Below are 15,967 nucleotides of genomic sequence, written 5' to 3'. Positions count from 1 at the left end.
TGTTCTTCTCCTTTAAGATAAAATTTTGTTTGAACAGATGAAATTGAGCCCCTCAATATGTATCACTGAAATTGTTTTTCTGTCAGACGAATATCAGATGATGGGTGAAATGTCTGGGCTTGACATTAAATTCAAACTTCAAACTCGTTGTCCTTTAAATAATTTCCAGGTCAAATACATATATGTATATATCTGAGTCGCGCTTTAATTGCAACTGTTCATAAAAGCACTATGTTGATGTAACAAACATGGATGCGTAAACATCCCTAGGTGTATCAGTATTTAAGTGAAAATTTTTTTACAAATCTGGAATACGGCGTTAAAAACCAATGATCCAACCAAATATTAAAGGTCTCTCACATCTGGGTTTCCAGGGTTGCACCAGAGTAACACATGTATATGTCTTTAAATATTAATCTTACTGAGATTTATACATATTATAAGATCATTGCTGGTTCTAACATTCCACATAAAGGTATCACTGTGGTTTTAGAAACAAAATTTGTTGCCTTCGTTTCCTGAGATACAATGCATTTGGGCTTCAGTTTGGTAGATATCTAGAATTTTCTGTTTTCGAATTGGAAACATCAACCATTGACAGCTAGCAAAACCAGTATGTTTTTTATTAGAAAGTCCTTAATTCACCATGTTCAACAAAAGCAATGGACAGAACATATTTTGAGCATTAATAACTCACGTGGACACAAAATTTTTCCATTCTTCATGCAATAAAAAAATGATTATGAAAACAGAATTTCTCACATGTGTAAGCTTGTAGTGTATCCGTCCTAATATCTTATATATTTTCTTAGTTTTGGGGTCATTTGTGTAGGAAATTGAAATTATTCAACCGCATAAGAATGCCTATGGGCTAAGTCAACAGATAGCTCCTATGTGATAAATACAAAAATCAAACACTTTACCTATATTTTCAGCACATGAAACTACTGCAGAAAAAGCATATTATAAAAACGCAAACGTATGCAGCCTCGAAAAAGCACACCGACGTATGGTTAATCACAAATATCACAACCTCGATATCATGAAGTAATACCTGCCCTTGGACATGAAGTAACATCTGTCCTAGATGTACCTGCCCTAGGAAGTAAAGTAACATCTGTCCTAGATGTACCGACACTAGGACATGAAGTCACATGTGTTGTAGACGTACCTGTATAATTAAGACGCACAGCATAAAGAGTAAGACCAGAGTAGCGACAACATGTACCCGTCCTCTGAAAAACTATCACCTCATTATAATTAAGGTCACAGACGTTATTCCTGACCCAACTTTAGATCTTCACCCAAATGTTAATCCGCAGCTACATGTGTATTATACTTTTATGGCTCTTAGTCACATATCAGTACAAGTAGATACAAAGAAGTTCGTACAGATATGCGTCAACACATTGACATGACTCGAAATTTAGACATCATAGAAGCAGCGCCTCAGTCTTGATGTATCAGAGGTATATGATACGGTTTCGAATGATAGCTGCCGTAAATTAAAGCTGCGATTAAAATTCAGGCATGACTTCTGAGAATATATATTAACCATGCGTTAGAGAGTTAAGGCGGTGAGGTCAAATGATCTACATGACAAACATACGATGACAAATACTGAAAAATTATTAAAATTCCTGAATCCGGTTTCCGATCCGGATTAATATCAAAATTTGATGGATTGGTGCTTGCCCAAGGTCAACATGTGCACATTTTTTCAAGTTATCGTCCAAATCCGAGAGTTTGTGTCTGATAAACAGACTGAAGGGCACACAAATTAACACCACCACAAACAAGCCCCTTGTACTAATGTTATAAGGTCTTATTTCCGACTTGTGGCTTGATGGCCTTCTTGATTTTCCTTTGCTCTCGCTTCTGCTCCAGAGGCTGTACCGTTCCCCAGGGATCGGGAATTTGATATGTCCTCACTTGTATCCTGCAGCTCTATAGTCACGGGTGCCTCCGCTGTACCGTTTTCCATGGATCCGGATTTGGACATGTCTCGATTCATGTCCTCCAGCTCTATAGTCGTAGGTGTCTCCGCCCAAGGCTCCGGTTCACCACGTCCCATAGAGGAAAAGACAACCGTTCCCAGAAAACACAAGATTCCACACAACATGAAGACGTGCAACCATTCTTCACGAGTGCCCTGAAACATGGCGGATAACAAAGTCATTAGCATTACGTCCATTATTATAACTTCGTCCATTATCACTCCGTGCAAAAGATTTATTTATTAATTTATTGTTTAACGCCGAACTTCAGAAATTTTCACTTATGCGATAGAGGCCACTTTCATGGGTAAAACCGGAGTGCACGGGGTAAACCACCGACCTTACTGGCGAATAGTCCTATGTATGACATTTCTTACTGGTGGGAGACAAGTCCAGATAAGACTACGTATATACTTAATGAATGTCAGGGCAAGATGTTTAAAATGCATTATTTATACACGATTATAAACTATTAAAATATCAAGCATGCATGTAAACATAATTGTTGAAGTCTGCTGAAATTTTTCTCCAGTGTTAAATCCGTTTTTAAACGAACAACGGGGAGCTTAAAAGCTTAATAATAATGCATTAAATCCGAAAAAACGTGTTTAAATATTTTTTCCAATTCGTCTTGGGTATTATGTACATACCTTTTGCACTAGACGTTAATATTTAGTCCACTCCGAAGGACACGTTATTCTCTTGGAGCGAGTAGAGACATTTGAACCATTGTGGGAATGAAGTGTACTTTTGCAGATAGAAATGTAAATCCTTAAACGCTTAACTCAATTTGAAGAAATTAGTCTGAAGCAAAACCTACAGTTTGTACTTACACTGGGTGTAAGTGCACCGTTTACTATTGGGACAACCATTCCCGGTGCGTTAGCAATGGTGTTTGTTATACCGTACAATTCTCCGGCATACCTGGAAAGTGAAAAGTGCTTAAGTTAAGCGGTTCTCTGTTAAAGGAAAACAGGAATTTCAAAAATCAAATAAGGGCCGTCATGGCCTCTCATAAATGCAACCGCTTTGAGTTCAAGTCCAGTTCATGTTGGCTTCCTCGGCAACTTCACGTAGGAAGATCTTGGTTACCGTGAGCCCGCCTTTCCATCACCATAATACTGATCGACAACGTAAAACCCCTGTTAAATAAATAAATAAATCAAATAGATCCAATCTAAACCCTTTTGTGCATGAACGACTTCCCTGCTTAAAAATACTAATAGTTTATTATATACATTCAATGGCCGGGTGTTTGACTTAATTTATTTGTTCATTTGTTTGTTAGTAACACAAGGCATACTCAGGGAGTTTCTACTATGTTATAATAAAGGGATTACAGCATAGACAGTAAAACCAGAGCAGCGACGAAAGTGTAATAGTTAGCAAATGGTTTCATGTATCCGGTAAAATACGGCTTCTTGCCAATTTACCTGAATTTTTATTGTCACTTTTCACAAAATATGTCAGTTCTTAAGTAGCAAAAAAATTACATGCCCCCTAACACCAAAAAAAAAAAAACAGAAATAGGTAAGAAAAAAATTCTATGATGTTAATTGCAATTAATAAATTCTTAGACGTCTCTGGTCTAGAATTTCGCAAAATGCTGTGTTGCCATGACATTTAACATTCAATAGCATTATAAAATGCAAAGATGCCGTTTATTTTTATGGGTAGCTGGAATCAGAGTGCCAGAAGTAAAACACTGATCACTGGCAACTTATAGTGGTGGAAGGAAAACAGTCTTAGATTTACATCATGCATGACAATGGGATGTGTTTGGACCGGGTGTCATGTCTGACATCTGGCATCGCGTCCTTGTGTAATGGAAAATACCAAGAATATGCTGCCTTTGGAACCAGTCTGCACCATGGAGATACCTTGGGATTATGACCAAAGCAAGCCATAAATAAGTCAACAATCCATCATTCCATCCCAATGTTCACGAAATCACGATATATGCCTGCCCTACAGATATAATATTTAATTGTAGCAGGTGTGGATTAATCGTGTTGATTTCTGTTTCCTAAAATAACCAGTTGATTTGTGCTTCGCAGGTTGGCGGGAAACAGTTTGAGTGTAATGTCTGGGAGTTTGAGAGAAAGTGGTCATTCTAAATTCGTTTCCTCTATATTCGGTTGCGTTAGCGTTTTTGTTTTTTGATAGGGAAATCAAAAGATCATTTTCCCATTAAACTAGTCATTAACTATATTGACAAACTCATTAATGGTGCTTTGTAGAATAAAAATAACTTAAAGCTTTTTTTCAGAGTGAAGTTTTCACTGAACATGAAAGAGTTTTTGGATCTCTGTTTTTTCAAAGCGAAGTTATATAGATGAACGTTGTGAAACCAGCGACGGCCAGTCGGTATGTTCATTGATGCAGTAGTTTATGGACGCAGTAACGGTACTGTACATATGTATACCAGATGATACTCCCAGCGTACATATTGCATTTTAACCTGTTGTCATAAAGAATATTGACTAATTGCAGCAGTAAACGTAATGGCATTGGCAATGGCAACAAATCGTGAAACATATCTTACAATATCAAAAGCCTACATTCTTGCATATACTGGAGCGCATGCGCTTACCTGCGACCAAAGTCCACGTGATTAACCATGCAGCCGCCCCTGGTGAGTCCGAGAAAACCATTGGCTACTGCCAGAAAGATGACAGCTTCCCAACGCCAATCACAGTTTACAAATCCAGCAGCAACGAGAAACGCTCCCGAACCAATGAATGCTGAGAATAAACATAAATATATGCGTCGAAGCAGACATGCGTGTATCAGCCGCCAACCAGTAAGGACGTTCCAGGTCAATAATCGCAAGGCCAATTTCCAAAACGACGTATAACACTAACCACAAGAAAACTAAGAAAGTATATAAAGTAAGAAAATAGGATGGAATCATGCAAATAAAAGCAGTCAACAGTTTTCAATGATGTTAGAAAGACGCAAGATACGTTCTAGGCGACTGAGTGACGCCAGTCATTATGCCAACATAACATTAAATGAAGTCCAAAGACAATTCCTGGTACATACCCAGAAAGGGAAACAAATGTTTGAGATAAATTTCTGTTATGCTCACACAAGGGCTTTTATATGCCAACAGAGTATAATTTGAAACTGAAAAATTGCTCTTATGTTCACAAGCTCACCTAATAGCTGAGTTTTACTATCAAAGTGGACATGAAACAATCATTCTCTTAACTCACTTTATAACAAGGAAAAAGTAGAGTGCACTTCGAGAGCGCACACCTCCGTACCAATGTAAATAACACACTATTATAAGGAGAAACTAAAGTGCACTTCGAGAGCGCACACGCCCGTGGCAATGTAAATAACTCACTATACAAAGGAAAAACTAAAGTGCACTTCGAGAGCGCACACCTCCGTACCAATGTAAATAACTCACTATAACAAGGAAAAACTAAAGTCCACTTCGAGAGCGCACACCTCTGTACCAATGTAAATAATCCACTATTACAAAGAGAAACTAAAGTGCACTTCGAGAGCGCACACGCCCGTAGCAATGTAAATAACTCACCATAACAAGGAAAAACTAAAGTGCACTTCGAGAGTGCACACCTCCGTAGCAATGTAAATGTACAAAGGGATAACTTGCTAATACTCAGCATTTATGTTTCCTCTCGCAATGGCGGAGAATCGTTGAAAATTTTCTGGATTACCCCCAAACTTAATACATTGGTCCATGGAATCGTGAATGTATAAGTATGGTATAAGTAATGTATAATGCCTTTTCCGCCATTTTAAAAAGGGTCTTATGACGCTCCCTGCAAGACATGTATTTCCACCTGGCTGAAAATGGTTTCACCTGGGTGGAAATCAAAGAAAAACTTCCAAAACTGAAATATGCACTAAATATTGCATATGGACATCCGCATAAACGATTTCGATTTAACTGATAATGATAGGAAGTCAACCTCTATGATAAAAATTTTCTATTGGTTAAATCTGACATGTTCAAGTCTTTGCTAGTCAACCTAAGTTCATTAATACCTAACAACACAAATGATGTGGTAAAACATAGACACTCAAGGACCTACCTACAGCTGTGAAAACCCTCCGGGTGGCTGTGGTAGACAGGAGCTTTTTCCTTCTGACCTTGTCTGCCAAGATTCCTGCCGTTATGGAGCTGGCGATGTTGGTGATGTAAGGCACTGACGACAACAACCCGTTCTGTAAACATGATTAATATCGTGAACATACCAGAAGCAGCCTACAAAGCATATATAGAAGCAGTATTTAACCGCCAACGTCCTAATGGATATTATATATTTAAATCTATTTGACTCTTGTCCTCCAAAACGACGGAATAGGACGGCAACACGGAGGTTAATTCAAAGTGATACCAAGTAGCGTTTATAAAAAGGAAAGGATAGTTTTTTTTTATAAAATCAAGTAGATAATTTTTAGTTATACTCTAAGACAAGTAAAAACAGTATCTTAAACATACCGCTTTGACGTCGAATTTTAGTACTTCTTTCATATAAGTTGGTAAATCTGTGGCCAGAGTGAGGTTCAGCCAGTTGACACAGAAATGGCCAAAGGCCACCACCCATATTGATCGTGACTTGAGAATGGCCACCCACGGAGTCTTGTGCTCAGTATCCTTCAGTCATATGAAAAAGAATTTAATCCGGGTCTCGGAAAGTCAGGTTTAAACAGCCATCTGAAAACTGAAAATGTTAACCAAAGCTGTTTCCTTGAGAATATCTGGGATGTATGAAGCGATAGTATGTAAATATGTTACCGTGTGTGACGAGGCAATCCCCATGCTCTTCTGTATGTAGTCCCTCTCGGCGGCTGAAATTCGGGGATGGTCCGCCGGACTGTCGTAAACCACGAAGAACCAGAGAGTGAGCCACAGAATGCTACCCCCACCTAGAGAAACAAACCGTATATATCAAACACTTCTTTCTACTACCAGTATATAATATAACGCCTTTCTCAAACCTTTCTCAATCTATAAATTTTACGGTACATCAAGTACATGTTTAGTTTACCACTGATTGCGGAAATCATTGCGCCCCACCAAAGTACATGAATCAACTAAATAAATAACAGTTGTTTCCATTTATATCTTTAGTTATCAAAATATCTGATAAATTGGCGTCTTTTATGGCGTCTACTTGCAATTACATCGACTTATTAATTAGCCGCCATGCATCATATCTGTGAAAAATTTGGACGTAAAAACACCAGTCAAATAAATTAATAAATTGACAAGTTAATAACTTCGACACGTTACTAAAGGAAACGAAATCGTGTCAAGGCTGTAAATTATAAAGCTCTGTAATAAAATGTATTAACAGAAGTGTACATTAACATGTACAGAAGTGATGCTAAGCAGGCTCACACAGTTAGCGTATCTAAAGAACTTACCGAAAACGTAAAAGATGGAGCCCCATCCATTATCAAAGCCATATTTACATAGATATCCCGAGAGACTGTTACTAACGATAGCACCAAGAGATACGCCTATGGAAAACGCATAGGAACTGCATGTAATGTCCAATATTACCACGCGTGGAGTACGCAGTATATAAAAGTGAAAATATATTAAGCATTTCTAAAATCGCAATTTATTAAAGACAACCACTACTGAAAGAAGACAAATTGTTTAACAGCGTAGCCATAGTGCACCTAGCTCTTACAATAGTTTGACTGAAAGTCTTAGTCATTCATTCTTAAAAACTTAACAATACAAGACTGGCAACAACAACCATTACAGAATTGTATATATAAGTTTGTTCACAGAGTTTTCTGATGAGGAGAGACAAGCATGAATACAAATTCTTTTGTATCATGTCCATGTTTTATAGTGTTCATTTACCAGACATAGAGAAAGATATGAGTTTGGTTCTCTCTAAAGGGGGTGCCCATCGGCCCCATAACGCATAGACTGCCGGTATGCATACACTCTGGGGGATAGAACAGATTCATGCATGAAATTCACAGGTTTATATACATGTATGAAGCATATATAAAACACAATTTTGAAGGTTGTGATTGATCACTGAAGTGACAGTGTTACTGTTGGAGAGGATCTCTGTCTACTCTGTGTTTTTCTGTATTTTCACTGTATGTATTCAGGCTGTAAAAAACCATTGGTACATAGATGTAAATACCACAACCAAAATGCATAACGTTTTAACAGTCAAGTCATCTTGCATATTCCCGACTGTATTTCTAGTGATATTTAGCACAATTTTTAAGCAGACCTCCAGTTCTATGGCACAAGCATTTAGATAAAATTGTTGGTACCATTGTTTGGATTTGTGGAAATGAATCAAACAAGTCATACCGTGCCCAGTCCTGTGATAAACCTATTGGCGAACACGAGGTATATGTGAGTGCGAGCGCAGATCGGAAACAAGGCCGTTGCCAGGGCTGACAACAACATTCCGATTCCCAGAATTAGGCGACAGCCGTACTTTCTGGCGAGCCAACCACCCAGAATCTGTGTAATGACGTAGCCATAGAAGAAGGCAGAGAGCACCTCCGACTGGAGAGGCTTGTCCCACTCAAACTCGCCTATGTCTTCCTTAAACAATCGAATAATCCAGTAATATAACAGTGTAATATAACAGTGTTATTAATATAAATGACCGAAATAAATATTTAGATCTTAAGGCCTTGGACATGTAGGTCCACCTCATAGCCAAACTGATGATGTAATGACGTCACTGAGCGAAATTTCTTACACGTCCGAATTTGTTGCAGTCACTGTTCCCAAAGGAATGTGTGTTCACAAATAAAATGTCCTTTCGGTCCAGAAAACTGGAAAATTTTTCTTCACTTTTACCTCGATAGGTTCACCGCTATATGCATAGCAGTCAGGTATTTTGTCAAGCACTCAGATCATTCAATTATGACTTTATAATGTTAGGCTCCACTCGGTGATTTTGATCAACTGTATTCCTTTGTGCTTGTTATAACAAGTTTAACGTTCTTCAGTCGGTACCGCTACCTTTTCCTGCACTATGGCGGCTTGGATCAACTGACCTATACTCTGCTGCAATGAATTACAGGATATGGCATCAGTTTGCTCACAAAACGTCATCGCAAAGGCATAAATGAGAAACAGACAACATATCTTTGGCCCGTCTTACTTCAAGCGGGAAAAGTTCCCCCATTACGCTTTTCAGTCTTTCTGTCAAACAAACGGGTCCAATGTAGATTTGTAACAGCGATGTATACTCAGGATAAAATAGCAGCATACTTACATCTTCTGACCTTTCCCCGAAATTCGCTCTACATCCGTCATTATTGCCAATGTTTGTATTATTATCGTTGTATACATCATCGAATGTCAACCACACCGTAGGCGCAGATGCGTTCTCTGCTGTAACTGTTGTTGCATTGGCTGAATACTGGATAGTCCTGTTTGGTTCTTTGACCATGCAAACTATGGCCAAACTTAAGTCTACTCTCAGAGCCGTGATAAACACACAACCGATAAACACCACGAAAGCAATAGCCCAGCGGTAAGAGCAAAGTACAGGCACTACAACATATGGAGTGATATAGGGAAAACAGCAAAACACCAAAATTTTAAGCAATCGTAGAAAGAACTTGGAAAACAGTACCTGAAAATACATTTACTTATTTAGTAGAATTTTTTCACAAAACTAAACTATTACAATGCAAACAACATTTAATAGTCGAAAAAAAATGTAACCCCCCCCCCCCAAGGTATAGCGACAACAGCGTGACAAGGTACTTTATTACCACAGCAAAGTGACAGCCATTTGGTACAGCCAAGATAACCCACAATAAAAAAAATATGTCAGTTTTGATGTACTTGTAGCGTATCGGCTGGTTTGCACGGCGACCCCCAGCTATACAGCTATATAAAAGTCATAAAGCCATATGTTAAAGCCATATATATATATATATATATATATATATATATATATATATATATATATATATATATGTATATATGGCTTTAACATATGGCTTTCTGATTTTTATATAGCTGTATAGCATATATATATATATATATATATATATATATATATATATATATATATATATATATATATATATATATATATATATATATATGGCTTTAACAGGGGAGGGCAAGAAATAGGACAAACTTCCAACTAAAATTTTCCAGACCACGTGATTGCGTCAGTTTTTCCTGGAACATCCGATTTCATCTGAATTTTTTATTTGTATTCCTAAAGACGGTGCATTGCCAAATCTTTTTATTCTCTGACCGAAATTCCGGAAGTGATAAGTTTAAGAATTGAAAAATAACTTTAGTATCTGAATGGGTGTCAGATATATGACATCGGACTAAAGAAGATAGTAGCATAGACTGGATGGTTGAAACACCTTGAAGAGGGGAACGGACAATCTTCCCTGACTTCACCCAATTCTCTCAGAGACTTTTAAACACGTCTCGGCGACAACAGTGTGATTTAAGAATAAAGGGATGAAAACTGTGAGCTCAGAGTTCTTGTGATTATGGCATAGCCTACATGTGGTCACGTGACGAGTCTGCAATCTCAGCAACGGGGTAATCATTAAACAGATATTGACAGATTACACAACTGAAGTTGTATCTGTCAGCGAGGAGTGTGATACTAGAGTGGACGCTCATGAAAATAAGCATATCTGATAACGATGTCCTGTAGCCTAATCATTTCATAAAGTCAGTGTACAGTCTACAGTCCACACTTCATAGAATAACTCACTGTATGTTATCATCCGAGTCACGTTCAGTAAACAAATTACATTTTTCGTGACCCTTTCCGTGAAATACGTTGGATGGGTTATGATGCCAAAAGTCGACGTGATTTACGAAAAGAGATCGGTGCTTTCGTGCCTGTGAATAAGCACAGTTATTTGAATATATCATTTATGTAACATTATACAGTTTAAATTTAATTCAACTACTTGTTCAATTTACACGTGACACTCACCATATGTGGCTTTCACTATTTATTGATTATGTTTACTGAAAAAAAATTATAAAGGCACGGTTGGACATTCTCATCATTCTAGTGCATCTATGCGTGGAAACAAACATATACCAGCCGTCAACTAGTAAGTACGTTGCGGATCAATAATCGCAAGGCCAATTCCCAAAATGACGTATAATACAAACCATCAAAGAAACAGGAAAGTATATAAAATACAAAAATAGGACGGAATCATGCAAAGAAAAGCACTCAACAGTTTTGAATGGTGTTGAAAAGACGAAAGGTATGTTCTAGGCGATTCAGTGAAACAAGTATTCAAATCGTGTACCATGCTAGAATTGAAGTTGTCGATAACGAAATATATATCTCAGTTGTGCTTTGATTGCAACTGTTCACATATCCAACGTGATGAATTCTTATTTAATTCGTCACACAACACACAGGATCTAACAAATGCTACAAGGCGAGATATGTACACACCATATGCAGAATTCTTCAGTATAGGTCCGCCCCTTGGGGGCACAATTTGTACCTATGGGAATAACTATACCCTGTTGGTTTCCTCGAATTTTACATAGATGTTAATAATGAGAAATTCAAGCAACTCGATGAACATCAAAACATCCCATGATTTTGTATGCAGTGGAACTAAAGAAAGCTTAGTTGCCTTTGTCATTAGTATATCGGTGACCGGAAAGACCAAAACAATTAATGATGAAATCATATCTATCAAATCCGTATGGGGAAGAGTAGTATAGAAAGTGGAGAAATCCCCAGTAGATGTGCATTTATCAATTCAAGTTCACCATTCGTCGACAAGTATATGCAAAATACTTAGCTTAGAATACCGAGCTGCTGCTTTTATAATATTAAACAACGATACAGTGCGGCGGTGGAATTTGCTTCTATTGATCATTCTGTGGTTTCCCTCGTTTACACATTTGGAATATGTTTAGATGTGTTATATTACAAGTGGACGTACGTTCATGGGTGCTGCATTTAACCTACCTTTACGCTTAACGTTCCCCAGGGGCTCGACAGTGTACGATTTTTTCAACTTCATTTTGAAAACAGTTTTTGCATGTCTGGTAAACATGAGTTATACGCCAGCGTTGTTATCGAGTAATCATGAGTGTAGCAAGTTGTGCACAGTGATAAGTGACTAAGTCGGCTATGTATTTTTAAAAAATGTAACCATTCAGAGGTAAATTATTTATTTGTTAATGACTGGCTATCTCAGTGAGAGCACCAGCCATTAAAACGTAATACAATACACTATTTCTGATTTTGACTCATTTAATATGAATTATGTAATGGGAACATTATTAATAAGATATTAATGTATGTACGCAAAAGGTTTTACATCGTACCTAACAACTTTTCAGTCATATGACGAAGAAATATTACTTAATACAGTTGATACCGAACTGTTTCTAATCCTTCAGAAGAGATGTATGTATGTATGTATGTATGTATGTATGTATGTATGTATGTATGTATGTATGTATGTATGTATGTATGTATGTATGTATGTATGTATGTATGTATGTATGTATGCATGTATGTATTTATGTGTGTATTCTTCCTTGGCTTTTCATGTCGTACTTGACATGTTTTCAGTCATTTATTTATTTGATTGGTGTTTTACGCCGTACTCAAAAATGTTTCACTTCTACGACGGCAGCCAGCATTATGCTGGGAGGAAACCGGGCAGAGCCCGGGTGAAACCCACGACCATCCGCAGGTTGCTGACAGAACTTCCCACGTACGGCGGATAGGAGTTTTCAGGTATGATGACGACGATTTATTGGGTGTGTGTACATATACTGTGTGTTAATGTGGCTGGGCGAGTTCTTGCCGCCAAAGTGCTGCACCCACATAAGAATCATGCCCAAGACACCTAACATGACACACCACCCAGTCACATTATACTGACACCAGGCCAGCCAGTCTTGATTCCTTGTTCTAAGCTCTCAGTGCTGAGTGCAAAGCGAACAGCAACAAGTACCATTTTCAAAGCCTTTGGTGTAACGGGATTGGTTCCCAGGTCTTCCGACTTCGACGTGGACGCTCAAACCATTGGGCCACCGACGCTGTCTTCCAAACCACATTTCTATTAAAGGCAAAGACAATACTAACATGAAGTATATGTCAGATCAAAGTCCAGTGAACACTGTTTGGGAAAGCAGTTCGATTTATTTCTTTTAACAATTTTTTTTTATCCTGCTGAACTGCATTTGAAACTTTGCATTCTGCGTTGGTCATTTCTTGATATATTACGACCCGTGACCTCGCATCAGATTCTTGACACTAGACTCACACAGACTAGAAATAATCAGTGAAAACGCAAAAACACACAGAAATATGAATGGATTCACACAGTGCTTGAAACCAACTGTTTCATCCCAAAAATATGGATGTGACGTCACTGATATCCTCTTTGTCCCAATTGATCACCGTAGAAGCGGATTTTTTTAAGGCATTTTACTCGGTTTGAAAACTCTAAAAAAATAAACCGAACTATTTTTCTGGACAGTTTTTAATGGTCTTTCATCTGATATATACCTCATGTTAGTGCATTCTTTGCCTTTTAAGAGACACTGTTACTCGTTCACGGGAGTTCCGAGTTGGGGCGCTCGCGCATATACCGGAAGCCTGAGGATTTTCATTTGCTTGCAGGATTGAGAATACATTTGGACACTGTTGTGTGGTTGACTGATGAAATTCCTCCAAGCCTGAAGAATAGTTTTTACAGACAACAATCAAATTTGTTGGTTGCATGTCCCCTTCGGATAAGAACTCGGATGTTCGAAATGATAAAGTGAACTATGATCGATTATTTGGCAATTGTCGCTGATTTACTCCGTTTTTTTTAAATCTGTGACATGCATCACAGCTGCAAACGTAAAATAATCTTGAATACACCGTTAAACATCAATTCATACAAGAAAAAAAATGTATACAGGGTATTTTGCGAAGTAGATTTTTAACTGGAATAATACATAGATTTGAACTGTTCTTATACCGCTGTTTATAACACTTTCCTAAATAATATTAAAAGATGTGGATCAAACGAACATGCATTCAAGTTTTCGCTTCCACATGTAACGCTTCTGGTGAACACGTTTCTTTCTTTATATGCGTAGTACAGATTAAAGTTATTTGCCACCATCGGGACAGGCAGGCTGATGAGAATAAGTCCAACAAAAGCACATGACACCCATAAAACATAGCCTAATGGACTCATCGGGTAAAAGTCACCATAACCCACTGACGAAATCGTAATCAAGGCCCACCACATAGCGTATAATGCGTTGGAGAAGGAATCTTGTGAGGTCATTTCCACGTAAGGCAAAGCAAAGGCGAAGACGATTGCGGCAAACAACGCCAGAAGACCAAGTAAGACAAGTTCCTTTAAGCTCGCTCGCCAATGCAAGAGCCAACACATTAAATCCGCGAATACAGGAGGCAAATCGGTGGAGTCGTAACACGCGTAGAGAGACGGATATCTGAATAGCAATGAATGCTTTTGAATGCCCACTATCTGTCCAGAACCTGCTGTTTACCATTCCGGCGATGTTAAGGGTGAAAACTGGAATTACATGGGCTGTATCGGCGAAGGCAGCAAATGAGGTGACGAAAGCTTTCTTGTCTGGACACACAATTAATATGATGAGGAATTCCACGAAGACTAAACTGGCAAGAGCGAATATACCTACAATCAAGAATAGTAACGAATTAGTTACAATAATTAATGACTAGGCCTACACAAGTACGCAAACCACTCATTTATTAATACACACACAATATCATATAACGGCCGACTAATTCGTCAATGAAGTTTTGTGTGCAAAACCAACAGTAATACTAGTTTTCACTTTGCAGTTTACAGAAGATGCCTTTAATATATTTAGGCAGTTTATTAATAGGTCATATTGAATCAATCTGTATATACAAATGCATGAATAAGTACATCATATATAACATTTGAACAATGTGTCTGATGTTAAGCAAAATTACATATTGCTATACAGTGTTATTCGAATTGAAGCTGCCCATACACAAACACCACATATAGATGAACGATCGAATCAGTTTAATCATCTTAGCCTACATTACATGTCACTGAGCCAACAATACATTATTCACCCACTTCTATGTTTCGTGCGATTTCTAACCATCGATATCTTTAAGAGGAGCATAAAGGAATCGATACTCTATACGGTCGTGGATTCAACGGTGATAAATGCGACTCGCCAGAGCCTAACTTACCTTTGCCGCTGTAGATGATTTTGGATAGGTCAAAAATGCCCAAATCTGGGACTTCATCGAGCCGTCTAACTTAGACAGAAATTTCTTTTCACAAATTGCGTCAAACTCCTTCTCAATCTTCGCTTGGGCTACAACTTGGTCAGTTGAATCCGTGAATGTTTTCCAGCAGCAACTGGCTATGTCCGCTTTCGTCAACCCCCATTAGTCTAACTCCGTTGCAAAGCTTTCCCACATCTGTTTTGCGGAAGATGAAGCTCCCCAGTCCGGTAAAAAATCCAAGATGTACTCAAACAGAAAGCAATTCCTGTCGAAAAAAAAAACTCGGTAGGTTGAATGGTGGCTGAGCTTTTGTGGACGTTGCGGACGTTTAACAAAGCGACGTCCTCCCACGTCAATAACAGCTCTGCTGTCTTCAGAGATTAAACGTGACATTTTCAATGAGCTTTTATCGCCAACAGATTCCAAAAAACGATTTCTATATCAGAAATTTTACCCATTCAATTATTCCCCGGCCAACAAGATCGTTACCTTCAAAGTGTCAATTTAGAAATCATCATAGAGCATTCAGATGTGCATGTTATTCTTTAGGATAAAAGCCCCTTTAAAGTCCAGCTCCGAATGAGTATATTAAATACTACATCTAATCTCAAATGTCTCACAATCACTTCATATCCTGTGCAGTTCTGCAGCCACCGGGTCCATAACAGTAACAGCCTAGCAGTCGTTTGATTTTGT

General features: G+C 38.1%; 1 protein-coding gene across 1 annotated transcript; it reads right to left on the bottom strand.

Moving 5' to 3' along the window:
• Window positions 1–1,825: 1,825 nt before the first annotated feature.
• On the bottom strand, window positions 1,826–9,087 carry LOC135475626 (sialin-like). Its single transcript, XM_064755557.1, has 10 exons — window positions 8,995–9,087; window positions 8,329–8,568; window positions 7,858–7,945; window positions 7,407–7,502; window positions 6,775–6,905; window positions 6,478–6,633; window positions 6,068–6,200; window positions 4,591–4,741; window positions 2,831–2,921; window positions 1,826–2,152 (listed from the first exon to the last, which is right to left on the bottom strand). The coding sequence occupies exons 1-10, from the start codon at window positions 9,085–9,087 to the stop codon at window positions 1,826–1,828; spliced, it is 1,506 nt and encodes a 501-aa protein (XP_064611627.1).
• Window positions 9,088–15,967: the final 6,880 nt, after the last annotated feature.

The sequence above is a fragment of the Liolophura sinensis genome, chromosome 9, assembly GCF_032854445.1.
Source record: "Liolophura sinensis isolate JHLJ2023 chromosome 9, CUHK_Ljap_v2, whole genome shotgun sequence".
Taxonomy (NCBI): domain Eukaryota; kingdom Metazoa; phylum Mollusca; class Polyplacophora; order Chitonida; family Chitonidae; genus Liolophura; species Liolophura sinensis.
Note: the sequence above shows the minus strand (reverse complement) of the source record. Positions and strands in the feature narration are given on the sequence as shown.

Excerpts from the sequence above, each read along its gene's own strand:
- LOC135475626 (XM_064755557.1), bottom strand. The coding sequence starts at position 9,087 with ATGACGTTTTGTGAGCAAACTGATGCCATATCCTGTAATTCATTGCAG. Across the intron at positions 8,569-8,994 it reads CCGCCATAGTGCAGGAAAAG|GAAGACATAGGCGAGTTTGA; the intron begins GTAGCGGTACCG and ends CGATTGTTTAAG. Across the intron at positions 4,742-6,067 it reads GAGGGTTTTCACAGCTGTAG|CATTCATTGGTTCGGGAGCG; the intron begins GTAGGTCCTTGA and ends GTTTATTCTCAG.